At 56.1% G+C, this 17,800-nt stretch overlaps 1 protein-coding gene across 21 annotated transcripts in view; it reads right to left on the reverse strand.

The window, feature by feature from the left end:
• The window catches only part of NCOR2 (nuclear receptor corepressor 2), a 313,102-nt gene that overhangs the window by 80,894 nt on the left and 214,408 nt on the right, over positions 1 to 17,800 (reverse strand). For 20 of the 21 annotated variants that reach the window (XM_072953425.1, XM_072953434.1, XM_072953432.1 and 17 more), the window contains 5 exons: positions 11,802 to 11,974; positions 10,889 to 10,982; positions 9,440 to 9,618; positions 5,926 to 5,980; positions 3,559 to 3,657 (listed from right to left, as the gene is read on the reverse strand). In XM_072953425.1, the coding sequence (XP_072809526.1) occupies positions 3,559 to 3,657; positions 5,926 to 5,980; positions 9,440 to 9,618; positions 10,889 to 10,982; positions 11,802 to 11,974 (600 nt within the window). The remainder of the gene's footprint in view (positions 1 to 3,558; positions 3,658 to 5,925; positions 5,981 to 9,439; positions 9,619 to 10,888; positions 10,983 to 11,801; positions 11,975 to 17,800) is intronic. The other variant, XM_072953430.1, reaches the window with a different exon arrangement.

Raw genomic sequence — 17,800 nt, forward strand, 5'->3', positions numbered from 1 at the left:
CTGCCTGCCTCATCCTACCACCTCCGTCTGCTCACAGTATCAGCCCACGGAGGGACCACCAGTGCCTGTGCCCACCCGTCCATCCATGTGCAGGCGACCAGACAGACACGCCCACACCCACTGCGTGCCAGGCTGCGCGAACCCCCACCCGCCTCACTGGGAGATTTATCAGCAGGATCACAGGTTTCATAAAATCAGCAGGAGATAAGCTCAGGCTCGCTCCAGTAACTGCATCTTGAATTAACAAGAGGGGCTGTGGGCCTGTGTCTGACGTTCATTTCGCTGTCACGGGTCAGAGAGAAGAGTTATGGCTGCAAAGTCAAAACTTGAGTTGACCCATTTATTCCATATTTATGAACAGGGCTGGTGGGCAGTGGTGAGGGCGGTGGATCTGCCTGGCACAGAAGACCTTCCAGACTTGAGTGTAAATCTCTGTCCCTGGCAGGGCCCAGGCCACACCACACCTCTTTGGCAGCCCCAGCTGATCAGAGAAAGGGGAGAGCCCCAAAGACAGGTGTCACCTCCCAAGGAGACAGGGGCCTCCTGCCTTCTTTTCTCTATCTTTCTGCGAGAGGAAGGGCACAGAGGCACCCCTTTCTCTGTCCTGGGAGCCCCAGCCTGAGACACCAGCCTTAGCAGAGGATAGAACCCCATCAGAGAAGCCCCACGGGTCTCAGCACTACAGCACCACAGCAAAACCAGGACAATACAGACAAAAAGAAACAAACGCTTCTCCTCTGCTACAAAACTTTCTACGGCCCCCGGCGCCCTGAACTTGCCTGGTCTGGCCTCTGTCCCAAGTCACATAATCCTGTCTCTGACTCTTCCCCAGCCTCACCATACTCTAACCCAGAGGTCTTATACTGGGGGCTAAGGGCAGATTTTAAGAGCAAAATATGGGCTGTCTGACCTATACAGTGTTTTGTTGTTATCATTTCTCTCACGACCTAAGATTTAAAAATCAGGCAATTTCACATAAATCCTTATTTCCAGCTCATCATCAAAAATCAAATCTGGCAATACAGGGCCACTTAGTCAAGAGTCAGCAGGGGCTGATATGAGGCACGGGCTCTCCAGTTAACCACAGGCTTCAGCACTCCCTACTGCCTCCCATGGGTTCTCCATTCTGTCATTCAAGACCCTGGAAGGTACTGGGACCCTGAGTCCTAAGAGTCTAAGGGCACTGTACACTCCCCCGTGTTCTGGTGCCTCTGTATCTGCTGTTCCCTCTGCCCGGGACACTTTTACCTCTGTTCTCATCCACCTGAGAGGTGCTCCCTGACCTCACCTTCGGGGCCGTGTCCATGATGGAGCCTCTCAGGCAGACCACCGGCATGCTGACGTGCAGCCGCCTGTGTACACTTGGTCTATACGACCAGAATGGAGTCCCCTGTGTTCAGCACATGAATGTCCAACGGGCCAATGAGTCAGCAAGCAAGACATTAACACCACAAACTGAAAGGCATGGCAGCCAGGACCAGAGGCAGGGTGTCCCCCACCCCACCCCCAGATAACAGCCTCCCTAAATGACATCAGCACACATTCTTTGCCTCCCTCCGTGCAAACATGGCTCTCAGCACAGGGTGAGCAGGACATGGGCCTCATCTCTCCCTCTTTGACTCAACACTATCCTCTCCAGAACTCCCAGTCCAGCCACCAGGAAGGGCCCTGTGAGCCCACCCACAGCATCCCTACAAAGGCAGTGGTGGGAGGGGGCACCAGGAAGACCAGCAAAAGAACCGGCGCTCAGGAGATGCTCAACAAATCAATGATGATGTTTATAAAACAATCTAAAGGCCCTATCTCCCCCTTTATTTTGCCACAGTCCTCACCAGTCCCTACTGCCTCTTCTACCAGCATATTTATGCTTCCCACTAGGCATTTATTTGACTTTTTGCCTCTGAGTCTAGAAAAAGTCCTAAATGCACTTCAATTTCTAACACACCACAGCTAGACCTTTGGAACGAAATAGCTCCAAGTCAGTAGGCCTCAGTTTTACACGCCTGTTAGACAGGAAAGCAGGTTGGCTAGCTGCGGCCACACAAAACTAGAGGAAAATTCTATCCACAAACCAAGCCCAGCCACCCTTCAACGATCTGGGCCAACAACAACCAGCGCTCAATCCCAGTGATCTTGGCCTGATACACAGAACGCAGTAAAGGGTTGTTTATTCCCCCATCAACAGATTTGCTTCCCTAATTACACGTGGCTTAGCCAGCAGGGAAGTGGATCTGTACTCTGAGGCACAGTTCCCGGAAAGTAAGAAAGGAGACGGGGGATGCCAGCTAGGAAGTTGCGTGGACCAGCCCATCACAGGCTGTAGGACTTGATCACAGAGTGGCCGCTTCACTGCGGACACTGGGCCCCCAGCGGTGATGGCTGGGCTTGACACCCTAGTGTCCTGCCAGCGCCAGCCTAGGAGAGGGAAGACGGCAGCCAGGGGCTGGGCTGGGGGGGTGGCGGGAAGCTGGGCGACACCAGCGACGGGGAGCACCCACCGAAGGAAACCTCTATGCCCTGTCCTCCCGGCTCAGGCTACCCCTGGCCTTCTCACTCTCCCCTGGACGCCTCCCAGGCCAGAGGCCCCAGGGAAGGACGTGTCTCAACCCGCTCCAGTCTGGCCTCTAACAGCACTGCCCGGTGCCTTCTGCAGCATCCAGCCCAAATCCCTCCGCCTGCAGCACAAGCCCACTTCCTCCCCCGGGCACTCCCAGCATCTGCTCTGGGCTGATTCTCAGCAACCCAGAAGTGAAACAAACCCATTCCCTTCCCTCCATCTCCCGTGCACCAAGCACTCAGAAGCCCCCTTTAAAACATATGCTGCTGACCCCCATCACTTTTAACATTATTTACTGAATTTTTAAAAAATGAACTACCTTTTCCTCTAACTCAGAGGTCAGCAGACTTTTTCAATAAAGGAACAGAGAGTAAATATTTTAGGCTTTGCAGTTTCTGTCCTAACTACTCAACTCTGCTGTTTAACATAAAAACTACCACGATCATGTGTCAATGAATGGGCGTGGCCGCATGCCAATAAAGTTTTATTGGCAAAAACAGGTGGTGGGCCGGACTTACCCGAGAGCCATTGTTGGCCAAGCCTTGCTCTAACTTAAATAATCCCTCAGTCCCATCCAAAGCAATGATGTCTGAAATACTCCAGGTTGAAGTCCTGGTGTTTTTTTTTTCTATCAAATATGCATTAAAATATACAGCAAACATTATTAAAGTTTTTTCAGATGTTAAGTTTGTGGACCAGCCCAAGTCCTCCCGGAAGCCCAGCCCTTGCTCCAGGAATGTGACCCTATTTACCACAGGGACGATGGGCCACCAAGCCAGGAGTTCCAGAATTTTCCAGGCTGAGAATGGAAGTGGCCATTTCTTGTAGCTCTCTTCTCTGCTGCTGGGGTAGGCCGGGCGCCCCTAGAGAGGGCCTCACCGCCACCCCTGATGGGGCCCCAAACTCAGGGAGCCCAGTGCGGACTAACACGCGGAGACGGCACCACAGACGCCACCGGGCACGCCGGGCAGCCTGTCCAGAAGTCCAGCCCACCCCCTCACCTGGCTCTTCCCACGGCGCCGGTAGCTCCGCCTCACCAGGCTCTTGTAGTTCTCATTCTTCTTGGTCAGGTAGTAATAGAGGACACACTCAGCCACAGTCTGCAGGGCGGGGAGAGAAAAGAACCCTGAGGAGTCTGCAGTGTGAACCGTCAGGACAGGAGGCCAGGAGCCTGAAGGCCTGGGCTCAAATCCTACCTCCTCCACGTACTGGCTGTGTGACTTTGGCCAGGTTACCTAATCTCTCTGTGTCTCAGTTTTCCCACCTCTGTAATGGGGGTACAAATTGCACATACTTCACAGGGTTGTCATGAAGACCAGGTAAGTTAATTTAAATACACGTAAAGGGCTTAGGGCCGTGGCCGGCACAGAGCACACACTGCAGAGGTGGTACCTGCTCTTACTATTGTTGCTGTACTGGTAATCTTAACGATGAAGCCGTCACCTGCCATCCCAGCCCCAGGAGAACAAGGCCTGCAGCTCCCCAACTTGGATCTGGGGTCTCCCTTCTCTCACCCCAGTCCAAATGGAGACCAGTGAGGGGGCATCCTCAGAGACGAACCGGAGGACTCAACACCATGATGCGGCCACGGACCCAGTCCAGGTGCCAGCTCGCTAAAGCCAGCAGCCGTTACTGATATGATATAAAATGTTTCTGTGATGCTTGGAGCCAGTGCCAAGGCAGGAACTGGCCTCTGAGGGGCATTCCATGAGGGCTGTTGGGTGCAGAGGCAGGCTGGGCCTCAAATCCCTGTGTCCTCATCCACGGCCTGGAATGTACTGTGAACAGAGGCTGCTCCCAGGCTAATAAACCAGGACGCAAAAGTGGCCCGCAAAACAGCTGAGAAAAACATTTTATAATCAGATGCCAATATTTGCAAATCAGGCCATGGGGCTGCCTGCCTTCCCGAACAATTCAGGAGAGTGCCCTCCTGTGCTGTGTGACCACGGGCTGGCCAGTCCACCAAGCTCCTACTCTGCTATTGGCTTCACTCACCATCAAGACACTCCAGTTCCTAAAGGCATGGGGCCCAGGTGGCACCCCAGCTTCAGACACTTCAGAAAGCTCTATTTAAGACTCAGGCTGGACTGCCTTTTAGCTAAAGAACACCATAAAGTTCATTCCCCAGCGTGGAGACCTCTGATTCCTTCATTCCCAAACAGTGCTGCTCAATTAACAATTTCTGAAACCCCTGCTTCCATCTCCAGGAAGCCCCAGCCTAGAGCCTCCCGGGTTGTCCACACCCTTAGTAAGAAGCTGTCCCTAAGTCAGAGGAGAGGCTATTTATAGGGCTTGTTTCTCCACACTGGTTTTTCAGGCAGGGAGAGATTTCGTTTCCCCACACTGCCCCATCTCCCTCCTTCTATGGTTATCAGCTCATTAAAGGCAGATGCTGGGAACAACTGTTACCCTTTAAAATAACCGCCTGGATCCTGCTACAACTGCCCTCCCACAATTAGGAAGCATGAGGCCTCCAGCAGCAGGGTATTTGCAAAGCTGGGGTGGGCAGACACCCCATCTCTGAGAAGGGAGACTCAAGGGAACACTGCTTAAAACACCCAGAACAGCAGCTCCAGAAAGTAAACCTTTTCCGGAAGCTTGTCTGACTCCACCCCAATGATGCCGGGACCCAATGACCGACTCTGACACGGGGCTACGTCCAGCCCCCAAACCAGCTCCCTCCCACCTGCGACCACTCTGGCCACTGCTCAGCGCAGCTGTGGGTGCACTGAAAGGGGCTTCACCCTTCTCTGGGACGCTTGGTGTCTGCCTGCCAACAGAGAGCCAGAGCAGAAAGGGGCACCACCCTAGCCTGGGTCTGGGGGCAAGGTGGAGTTCCAGCGTCAGTTCAATATAGAGGTTTATCTGAAGCAGATGAGGACTTGCCAGCCACACGCCTGGCTGGGCATCAGGGGAGTCAGCATACAGGGGCCATCGGGGGACTCAGAAAGGTCATTCCATCCCGCGCCCTGGAAGACCACCACTCTTGCCTATAAAGCCTTAATTAGGATGCCAGGCACGGCATGGCTTCCAAAACCCGTGTGCAATCTGCCAGGATGCCCGCTGCGGCGTCGGAGGAGCTGGCCCCAGAGAAGCTGGTTCGCACAGCTCTCCTGGGGTTTCCCAGCCTGGAGCTCCACCCCCCAGGGCCCGGGAGGCAGGGGCGGGGCCTGCGGCTGCTTCTCCGGGAGGGAGGGAGGGAGGAAGGAGGGAGGGAAGACTGTCAGCAAGGGGAGCAAGGGGCAAGCAGGCAGAGGCCTCGTGGGCGGGGCGGGAGGGTCCTTCGCCCCAGCCCAAGTGGCCGCCCGCAAGAGTAGACGCCAGAGGGAACGGGACGGGTGGCGCTGGGCTGGCGGGCAGCGACTCACCTTCCTCTCCAGGAACGATGCGATCAGGCCGAAGTTCTTGGGGTGCTGCATGAACCTGTGGGAAGAGAAGGGCGGGCCTGAGACCAGGCCGAGGGGGGCTTCCCGGCTGGGCCGCCGCCGAGCTCCCGGGCGCCTGCCATCTCCGCTGGCCCAGCTGGCCGGGCGCCGCCCCACTCGGAGCAATTAAGCCCAGGGGGGTGTGGGAAGGGCCGCAGCGGGCGGGACCGAGGGGTAAGAGAGGGCGTTCCTTGGAGTGAGTCACTGGTTTTAGCGCCTTTGAAAATACATTTGTTTGTCCTGCTGGAGGCGGGTTCCAGGAAAAATGAGGACATTACATGCAGCCCTTTGGTGGGGTTCCCCCCCTTTTAAAATCTGCTTTTGTTTCTATCTCCGGCTGGGCCTGGGAAGCTGGGCCTCGCCCGGCCCACGCAGGGGCCCCCACCGCGAGGTCACAGGCCGGGACCTCGAGGCCGCTAGGCCTTCCCGGGATAGGTGGGAGCAGAGGCTCTGAGTGCCCACGGGGAGGCAGGCAGGAGGCAAGCCAGCCAAGGAGGAGGCAAAAAGGGACTTAAGCTGGAGAGGTGGTGGGGAGCTGGCGCCCCACCAGCTGGCTTCCTGCGAAGCTAGGAGAATTACTGGGAAAGAGCTCAGCCAGGCTGAAATGTCAGGGCCACAGGAGCAGGCGGACAGCGGGGGCGGAGATGTGGGTCACGGCTGCTCAGGGCCCCGAGGATGATGGGCGGAGCCTCAGCCTGCCCGTCCCCAAGTCGTGCCACCGCCCCGTGGCCTCCCTCGGGAGAGAAGAGGCTGCTGGTGAGGCAGGGGCCCCGGGTCACCCCTCGGGAACCTGGGCCAGCGCCTGGCGATTGTCCTGCCCGGCCCTCCAGATGGCTGGGCAAGAGGCCAGCGGGCCCCTCCCCTGTTCCCCAAACAGACACTGGAGAATCCGGAACAGCCTCTTCCCTCTTCCCAGAGGAAGCCACGAGTCAGAGGCAGGCTTCCCGGGCGAGGATCCTGCCTCAGGCAGCTTGCAAAGCTGGAGGCGGCCTTCTGCCCTTCTTTTCCAGACAGACAGACTCTTCCTTTCCCCTCCCTCTCCCTGCCCCAGTGACACTTCCTTCCCACAAAATCCCATCCTCAGGGTTTCCCCAAGCAGAGATGGGGTCCCCCAGAGACCAGGAATCCAACTTGGGAATCTCTTAGGTCAGCTGTTCCACCTCCCTCCAACCTACACCTGTATCCTCTGCCAAGATTAACTGAGAATTTTCACTGCACTGGGCACCTCAAGACAGCTAAAGAAGGTGGCACTGCGGCTGTACCCATTTTACAGATGTGGAAACTGAGGCTCAGGAGGGGCAGTGGCTGCTCAAAGTCACGGAACCAGCAAGTGATGGAGCGTTATGTCACCAGCACATGATTTCCAAAGGCCCTGAGTGCTATCCATTCCGCTGAAAACGAGAGCTCAACCAGGATCCTGAAAGACAAGTTGCTAAACTGAGTCTCAGCAGACATCAGCCTAGCCTAGGTCCCCCATTCTTCAGCCACTGAATTAACAGAGTGTGAAATCATTAGGTTAGAATAACAACCTGAAAGCTCCATAAATGCGCCCTAGAAACCTTTTTTTCTTTAAAGAAAGCATAAAAAAATCAAACACAGCAGGGGGAGTTTAAATACCTAATGTAACAGTAATTCTTCGCATCCATCTCTGTTCTGTAGTCACTTTGCTGATTTTAAATTGTACAACACCTGACACGAAGGACTTGATTCAATGGCAGGACAATCACATCTGTGGCTGTGAGGACCTAGAAGTGAGCCGCTAAGTACCTGGGTTTTCTGTCTCTGAGCAGTAAACCCCAAACACACTGCAGGAATTGCTCCCCGAAGTGCTATTTCCCGTGGAAGACTGCTGAATCTGTGTTAGGCACTCGAGGGTGCATTATACATCCCTCTCTACGTATGTTTTAGAATTTCCATAATCAAAAGCTACTTTAAAAAATATCACTTTCCACCCAAGGCCCTCCTCTTCCATTGCTCCTCCTGCATTTTCAAGTCCTGGCGTCCGTACTGGATGAGTCACCCCAGCCTTGCCCATGACCCAGAATCATCCCCGTCCCTGAAGCCCAGTCTGGCACTCTGGGGCCACCCAACCCTGCAAAGAGCAGAGACAGCCCCTGCGACCTGGCCCCACAGCAGGTGGCCAGGGAACATGGGCCATCTCTTTTGAAACAACCCGCCTAGTGATGAGGGCTTCTCTGGAGGTGGAGTGGGCGTGGAGGTCCACATGGAGGTCCAGTGGCTCAGCAGGCAGTCTTTTTCCAATACGCCCTCCTGGCTGAACACTGAGGCCTCCACCTGTGCCTCAGTTTCCTACCCTTGCCTCCTGGGGGTCCTGGGTCCTGAGAAGGCTCTCTGTGCCCAGAATACGGTTCCTTAGGACACAACTTTTGAGTTTGGTGGGGAAAAAGAGGGCCTTCTCCATCTGGCAGCTCACTCGTGTCCCCAAAACAGTGTCTCTGCTCTTTCACTTTAGAAGCCCCAAGCTTCACCTCTTAGCATCCAGTTCCTGCCTCTGCTTTCCAAAGCCCCTCTGCTTCCTGGCTCCATACCACCCCTCCCCCAACAGGCCTCTCCATTCACAGAAGCTGAGCCCTTGCCCCAAAGCTGGGGAAGTATGAATCCTGTCATCACCATTTGCGAGCTGTGTGACCTCTGTTAGGTGTCTTAACCTCTCTGAGCCTCTGTCGCCTCACCTGTGTCAAGGAGATGGCCTGGTAATGCTATTATGCGGGAGAAGAGTGACAAATGCACAAAACCCAGAAAACAACTGCTCAGTGTCTATGATGAAAGACGTGCTCAACAAATGGCCACGTTCCAAGTAAAGGAAAACCAAAAAGCCACCAGCCAGCCACAAACGTCTGCCCAAGACTTCAGCCCAGCCTCATGGGGCCTCCTGCCTTGTTCTTCTGATACATACTGCCCCGTTTCACAGAAAGCTGCCTTGACACTTTGGACCGGTTTGAATCCTGTCCCCCCATATATTAGGTCCACTTAGAACCTCAGAATGTGACCTTATTTGGAAATGAGTTCTTGACAGATATAATTAGTTAAGATGAGGTCATACCAGAGTAGGGTGGGCCCCAAATCCAATATGATGGTGAATTTATAGGAAAAGGGGAAGACACAGAGACACACAGGAAGAAAGTCCATGTGAAGACAGAGGCTGAGCTGGAGGGATCCATCTATAAGCCAAGTTATGACACAGACTGTCGGGCGGCCAGGAAGCCAGGCTAGGACAGAGGCCTGGAACAGAAGGAACCAACCCTGCCCACACCTTGATCTTGGACTTCCAGCCTCCAGAACCGTGTGAGAACAGATTCCCGTTGTAAGCCACACAGTTTGCAGTCGTTTGTCACGGCAGCCCTAGGAAGCCAGGACAGGTTTCTCAAGGACAGGGAGGGGCTGAGAGGTCCGCGGTGGCCCGGCCAGGCCCCCGCCGCGGCGACAGGGGACTCACTTCTCCCGGAAGGTCTCCTTTTCCTGCTCGCTCCACATGTTCATGACCTGTCGATCTTTGTACACCTTCATGGGGTCGTCCATCAGCCCGTTCATGTTGATGAACTTGATGCGCTGCTGGTCGGCGTCGTACAGCATGGGCGGAATCACGGCCAGTTGGCGCATCTGCTTCTCCAGGTTCTGGAGGGAAAGACAGAGGGCAGCAGGTTCGGGTCAGGGCTCCCGCGACGGGACAGGGCCAGGGAGGGCGGGGGGTGCTCCCGCCAGCACCGGGGACCCGGGTGAGGAGCCGAGGGTAGGGATGTTCTCAGCAAGGGTGGGAAACCAGAAAGAATGCGAATGGCAAGTTAAAAAATAGTAATAGCTCGTGCAGGGGGAAGGGAGAATTTAAAGGCAGCCCCAGACAGGTTTATGGTGGGCAGAGCTGTAAATTAAATGCAGAGAGAAGCAGTCACCTTATCTGCAGTAAGAGGGGAGCAATGAATCTTCCCTTTGGGAATGCAAGTACCATAAAACACTGCAGGGAAGATGTGCAGCCCAGCTGGGCCAAACGAGCTTGGGACACGGGGCCTGGCCCTCCGGGTTAGAGGGCGTGCGGGGTAGGGCGAGGGGCTGCCTCTCTCCAGGAGAGCCTGGTGAGACTCCAGAGTTACTTCCTCCCCAGCCACCCGCCCCCAGCCTGGATCCAGCTCCTTCAAGCGTGCCCACTTGGGACCAAGCCCGCCCAGCCCCATGCACGGCAGGAGCCGGGCAGGCTCACTCGTAATGCATCGGGGTGACTATTAAGAGGCTCTGAGCCGCCACTCAGCTGGGCTCATTTCCCCAAATCTCTGCAGCCAGCCCATTACTGGCGATTAATTACCCATCTCTGGAGTCAGGCGAGGGCCTGGCCCAGCCAAGGTCAGCCAGTTCAAAGCATCCGCCGCCCAGCCTCCCACACCCAAGCACTCCATTCAGTGCTGGGGATTCCCACCAGGAGCAGGGGAGGGGCATGGGGGCACGGCCCTGACCCTTGGCGGAGAGAAGGGCCCCACATTGGCCTGAGCGCCCCCAGCACTCAGAGCAGTACCAGCACCTCCGCGTCGTCCCTGGCTGTCCCAGACATACCGTCGTGGCAGACCACAGGCAGAGGTTTCTCCCGGCAGGCCCTCCCTGCCCCTGCTCTGCTGCGCACTGCCTCCAGCCTCCTCCCCCCTGGGCCTCGCACTGGGACGACTGGAACCTCCCGCAAAACGGACCACGTCTCTCCTCCCGCCCAGCCCTTCTTCCTCCCCCTCAGGGAACCTCAGGTCAGCCTGGGCTAGTGAGGTGAAGTCTCTGTCCTGAATTCCCTTTCCAACCATCACCCCCGAACACTATTCCCTTAACATCCCCGAGGACCCTCTGGGACCTTCTCCGCACACAGCGGCCACGGGATGGAGCTGTGGCAGAGCCACGGCAGTGGACTTACCTCCTGCTCTGAGAGGCCGTCAATGATCTCAGACACCTCGTGTTCGCTGCGGGCAGCCGACATGGACAGCCCACTGCCCCGCTGGCCCACCCTGCTGGAGACCAAAGGGACACACTCAGGACCGGCCCCTCGGCAGCCAGGGGCGCCCGGCCAGCACAGCGGCACAGAGCTGAGCCCACAACTTCCCCAGAGGCGGCATGTGGGCAGCGGGGAGGAGCCAGGCCTCCCACACCCACACGGACAGCCCCAAGCCCAGGGGTCCAGGGGAGGGGGCATGGAGCCCCCGACCTGACCCAGACATGCCAGAGCCCTTTACCTCTCCTAAGGTGCCCCCCCAAAGGACCAGCCACGCAGATCCACATACAAATCCCAGCTCTGCCTCTTCAGACCTGTGCCTGCCTGTAACGTAGGGTAAAGTGGCACCTGGACCCCAGGACCGGGAGGAGGCACTGGGTGAGATATAGACTGGGAGTGTCCAGCAGCCAAGAATGAAATTCCTCATCACTGCTCACCGTCCAGCACTTTATCTCTGTGACAACCGAAACCACAGCCACTTGTCACCAAGCACCTGCCGTGCCATGGGCACCCCTACACGGGATCTCACCCGTCCCCAGGGCCACCACGGGAGACTCAGCAGACTTCAGGGGCCACATAACGAACGAAGCTGGCAGGTACCAGCCCACAGAGCACCGGAAGGAGAACCCACTCCACCGAAGTGGATTTAAGTTTCTTTCACGTAAGTGTTAAGACAAGGCAGGCTCTGAGTGTCACATCCTGATGTGGCCCCTGGGTGGCCACTTTGAGACCCTGCTGTGCCTTCTGTATGACAGCAGCCAGGGCTCCTCTGCTGACAGCGTCAGGCTGACCCAGGCCCTGGGAGGCAGGGAGGGGTTGGGGGAGGCCACCCGCTCACCTCTGCATGCGCTCCTGCAGCTCCCGCTGCTTGCGGATCTCGGGGAACTGCTTCTCGTAGTACTCGCGCACCTTGCTCTCCTTGGCCCGCCGCCGGGGATTGTTCTCGATGCGCTCCACCTTCTTCTCCCAGGCCTCCATGAGCTGGTCATAGCGCTGGCAGAACTTCTGCTCCTGGGAGGGAGCCGGGGGGGGGGGGGGGACACTGAGGCAGCTGTCCCTCCTGCATCCGGCCCCCAGCCGCTGTCCCCGCCTCGCCACACGCACACGATCATGCATGCACACACACACACACACACACACACGATCACGCGCGCACACACACGATCACGCGGAGACCTGGGCAGACCCAGGCCCCTGAAGAAAACCCACAGGCTGCCCTAAGGGCCCGGCTGCCTCCCTCCCTAAGAACGGGCCCCCTTGCTTAGCCTCCCTCTAGAAAGTCCTCGTCCAACACAAAGCCTCCAGCCACACGTGGCTATTAACCACCTAAAATTAAGTGACGTTTAAATTCAGGCCCCTGGCCCCCGGCCACGCTCCTAGTGCCCAGTGGCCACATGGAGCCGGGGTGACCGCAGGTACTAGGCAGTGCACACACAGACTGTTTCCGTCATGGTAAGAGGTTGTGTCAGGCAGTACAGCTCTGGGGTGTCCATCAGACCCAGGGCCGCCCCTTGGAAAGCACTTGCTTTCTGAATAGTTCCTTATCCCCCAGCCTCAGGCCCAACCATGCTCCCCAGGCAACCCAAGCTGCCATCCATCCAAGACAAGGAAGTCCCTCTCCATGTCTAACCACAGTGCTTCCTGCTGTATGTCCTTCCTGAGAGAAAAGACCCCTGGCAGACCCAGTGTAGCTGCCTGGCTTCCGAGCCTCCAAGGTGACCCAGACCTTGAGCAGGCAGGGAGCATCCGGCCGCCCATGAGACCCCAATCTCCCCGTCTCTAACAGCTGCGGTGGACAGATGGCCTGGTCTGGGAGTCTCGCTTGAACGCCTTCTTGACACTTCAGCATAATCAGAAAACCCGTCTCTGGTCCTCGTGCCCAGACACCCCACCCCATCCTGGATTTCAGCTTCTGACCGAGGCAACCGGTGACCTTGGTCCACCAAACCCTGCGGCATGATGGTCCCCAAGGGGCAGCCAGGCCAGCTTCAAGGAGGAGCAGAAGCTGGCCCCCAGCTCCCAGGGGCCCCACGTGCGTGCGGGCTGCTCTGAGAACCCTTGGGAGGTCAGGTGCCAATAGCAGGCAACAGCCACATGTGTTCATGGCAGCGTGCCGCAGACAGCACCCCGGGGGATGGGAACCCACAGGAAGGACACCCAGCCCAGCCTCCCGTGAGAGCAGGGGACCCTCCCCACCCTCTCAACCCTGCGAGAGAGGCCTCAGTCTGATGGGCGAGAGCGAGAAAATATGTCAGACTGGAAGAGGTGAGAAAATGTTCACCAAAATCCAGCAGAGGAAAATAATGCAGTTACCAGTGAAGACAAGCAAGAAGCCCGCAGGGCCACTGACCAGCTGGAGCCCTCATGGAGCAAAGGGACGTGGGCAGCAGCAGAACGGCCGTGAGGGGACATCCAGCCATGCTGCCCAGCCCCAAGAACCACATGCAGAGGCACACACAGCTCCCGAGCAGTGTCTAGGAGGAGGAAGTCCCCCTCCACGTCTAACCACAGTGCCACCTGCTGTGTGCTGCGTGCGCTGGGTCCACTGAGGGCCGAGGGCACTGGGCGGTAGTGACTGCGGTGCCTTCCCCAGGGCGGCAGTGGCCGGGCTCGGGGTTTCCACACGGGTGGATCCACCGGCCGGGGGGGAAGCAGATCTCACACACACACACACACACACACACTCTCTCACACTGACAAACACACATCCTCACACATGCACACACACATGTGCTCCCTTACACATACACACTCACGTTAACACATACACTTACATTCTCACACTCACACACACACTCACTCACTCATAAACTCACCCACTTGTGCGTGCACTCACACACACACTGACTCACACACACACTCACACTCCAGAAGCTGGAGCAGTGCTAAGCTAGTCTGCGGGGTGCCAGGAACAAGGACCTACAGGGGGAAAGGAGCAGGGCCCCTGTGACCAGTTTATTCATGTTATGAAGACAAGTCACCCTCAGCCTGAATTCTTCTCTTTATCACCATCACCATCATCACCATCATCACCACCATCACCATCACCACTGACGCTGGCTGAGCACCACTATGTCACGTGCCAGACACTCAGCCCAGTCCTTCCCACAGACTGACTCTCCCAAACCCCATACAGCCATGACCACTAGCCCTTTGCACAGGCGGGAGCTCAAAACTTGGGGCCGTCAGCACCTTGCCCAGGCTCGCACAGACAGGGACAGGGAGGTCAGGATCCTGGCGGTTATTCTGATCAAGCCAGTGCATCTATTTCTCCTTTTGCTGCTTGTGTTTTTAGTGGAGCACCCAAGATCCACTGCCAAACCCAAGGTCACAAGGACTATGGGTTTTTTTTTCTAGGAATTGCATGACGTTAGCTCTTGCATTTAGGTCTCTGATTTATTTCCAGTTTGTGTTAAATCTGAGGTGGGCTCCAACTGCCCGCTTGTGTGGATGTGGATGTCCAGTTGTCCCAGCACCACCTATGGACGAGACCATCCTTTCTCACTGTGTGGACTTGGCCTCTTGTCAGAAATCCACCAGCCAGAGACACGAGGGGTTATTTCCATTTCTGTTCTGTTCCACTGCCCTCCATGTGTGTCCCTAGGCTACAACCACTGTTTTGATTATTGCAGCTTTGTGATTGCAAAATGTGATTTCAACATTTTGAAATTAGGAAATGAATCTTCCAACCTGGCTGCTCTTTTCAAGACAGTTTTGGCTATTTGGGGCCCCGGTGAATTTTAGGGCCAGCTTGCAGCTGGCAGTTGTGAACATCCGCTGCAGTCCAGCCGGCGCCCTGAGCGCACTGCTTGCAGCCTCTCAAGCTGAGGGTGGGTGTTCCTCTAATCCCACCCAACGGAACAGGGAACTGAGGCCAGGAGTTAAATGATCCACCCCAGTCACTGAGCAGAGCCAGGATCTGAACCCCTCCTGCCCTGCCAGGTATGGCACGGTGCAGCTCTACCCTTAAGGAGGTGATGAGAGATGGAGTGCCCAGGAGGTGCCCACAAAACTGAAAAAGGCAGCCAGGCCGACGGGGAAAGAAAAGGAGGTCAGTGTTAGGAAGGAGGCTGGGGCCGGCTGGCTGGGGGAGCTGGCCTCCATGGTCACCTGGCCACCCGGCATCCTCCAGATCCCCAGGGAGTCTGCAGCCTCATCCAAAGGCTTTCCTCTGCTGGGCTAGGCGGGGCGGGCGTCACAGAGCCGGAAGGATGTTCGCCTGCTGGCTGCCTGAGAACCGGGCTCAGTCTCCTCTCCCCTTGTGTTCGGCGATGGAGAAGGGGTTGGGGCTGGGGCTCTCCCGGCTGCAGAAGCAAGTCATGGATGCCGGGGCGGGTCAGGAAAAAGTCCAGACGTGAAAAATAAGAACCTCAGAGGTGTAGGGGATATGAGAGGAGTGAGCAAACCTGTAGCTGTCTCTAAAAAAAGAAATAGATAAAAAGGAGAGCAAGGACAAAGCAGGAGAAAGAAAAGGCAGATTATGCTGAAAACGTGCCAACGCCCACTGCAGGGACTTAACGGTGGCCGCCCGAAAGAAGTGTCCTCATCCTAACCTCCAGGACTTGTCAATGTACCTTATTTGAAAAAAGGTGATTTCAGATGCAATTAAGTTAAGGATCTTGAGATGAGGTCGTCCTGGAGGAGGGCAACTTCTACATCGAATGACAGATGTCCGAGTGACAAAAGAGAGAGGAAAGGCCGGGTGAAGATGAGGCAGGGATGGGTGTCATGTGGCCACAGCTAGGAACCACCTGCAACCACCAGAGCTGGAAGAGGCAGGAAGGACCCTCCCCTAGAGCCTCTGGAGGGAACACAGCCCTGCCCACACCTTGATCTCAAACTTCTGGCCTTTGGAACTGTGAGAGGACACATTTCTGTTGTTTTAAGGCACCAGTTTGTGGTCATCGGTTCCAGTGGCCTCAGGAAATGAACACGTCCACCGTCCTCGCTGAGCTCATCCCAACTAACCCATCCTACGAGGCCACCATCAGTCACATGCTACCTATACCAGGCACCGCGCCGGCCCTTCATGCAGCCCCACCACGACCCCATTTCCCAGATGAGGAAAAGTGAGGCTTGGGGCAAGACAGCTCTCCCAAGATACACACAGTGGGTATGGTGCGTGGGGTTTGAACCTGTGCCTCTGTGACTCAGCCCTACACCCCCCACCCCCAACACACACACACACACACGGACACACATACACACACAACCTGGCTTCCGGGGATGGGGGACCAAGCTCAGCTCCCCAGGGAAGGACAGACGGGGCAGGGCCAGTGGAGGGCAAAGGTTCCTGCAGGTGTTGAGCACACTTCTGGGGGAAGAGGAGTGCAGGGCAGCGTGGGTGGCTAGCTGACTCGGGGTCCTAGGAACCTCTAAGGGGTGAGGGCCCCTCAGAGAGGAGCTGACTCATGGTGGTGCGCAGGGAGCACTCATATCTGAAGGGGTCCTCTTGACCAAGCCCCTCCCAGCCTTGCGGACAGAGACGCATGGATGCATCAGGGGCTTTGGCCTCATCATATAAGAACAAGAACAAGATCATTCCAGATGCCCTCCTGTCGCAGCTTCTGCGGTTCCTGAATTCATTTTCATGAGGGCTTCTCTGAAGATGGGCTCAGCTTGGCCACAAAGCCACCCAGAATTTCTTAGAAGTCTCCAGTTCCTCTATCTTTAAATAAGCCCATTTCCCCTCCATTCCCCTCCAGGGACCCCCCAGGAACCTGGGAGATTTCTTAAGAACTAGCACCCACCTAGCTCCACCCCCAGCAGCCACTGGGATCCTTTTTAAAATGTAAATCAGATCTCTTTCCTCCCACCCCGAAGGAACCCCACCCCCAGCCCAGACTGGGGAAGGGCTGTGGATTGTTAGATGCGATGAGAAAATTTCCTTCCTCCGGGAGATAAGACACTGAAGTGATGGGGTGAGGGTCTGGGTTTCTGCACCTACAGTTCAACACAAAAGCATTCATACTTACACACACACACACACAAAGCGAATATAAAGAAACGTTAACTACAACGGAGTCTAGATGGTGGCCATACAGATGTTCATTGTAGTCTTCTGCCAAACTTTCTGCACAACTGAAAATTCTTATATTAAAGACTTTGTATTCTTTATTAAGAATACATTTACTAAGAATAAGTTGTGTCCTACCGTATTTAGAATAAAATCTAGACCTTCTGTCCTAGTTGAGAGCAAACATTTCTAGGTGATCTGGTTCCCACGATTTTCAACCACAACCCCTCACTCACGCCGTGTACTTCAGACTTGCCTGCTACATTCTGTCCTGTGTTAATCCACGCCTGCTCCTGCCTCAGGGCCTTTGCACTTGCTGGGCCCATTCCTTGACACTCTGACCTCCAGATACTCACAAAAGTGGCCCCTTCTGGTCATTCCCATCTCAGTACTGTGGTGGGACATCCAGGCTATCCCCATGCCCACCACATCCCTCTGCAGGGCACTTATCCCTGTGTCTCCACCCAGCCCTGCACAGCTCAGCATTGTACCAGGCCCACAGCAGGCCCTTAGTAAATATTTCTTAACTCAAATTAAGATAGGATGCCCCATTTCAGGAACCCCATCTACCCAGCCAGGTGCCTCTGGTCACCATCTAGTCAATCTGAGAGTCTGAGGAGATTGAGAAAGAAGAGGCTAAGCCCACCACCTCTCACCCTGGGGGGCCCTGCGATGTGGAGTGCTGCTCACCCAGCTTCCCAGTCAACCAGCATCTGGGCCCAAAGTGTTTCCCTTCTCCCAGGGCCCAGCTGAGGTCTAGGGCCAGAGCACGGTGGGTTCAGAAACTGGTTCAGAGCGACCCAGGCCCTCAAGTGGTACAG

Source organism: Vicugna pacos, chromosome 32 (genome assembly GCF_048564905.1).
Source record: "Vicugna pacos chromosome 32, VicPac4, whole genome shotgun sequence".
Lineage (NCBI taxonomy): Eukaryota > Metazoa > Chordata > Mammalia > Artiodactyla > Camelidae > Vicugna > Vicugna pacos.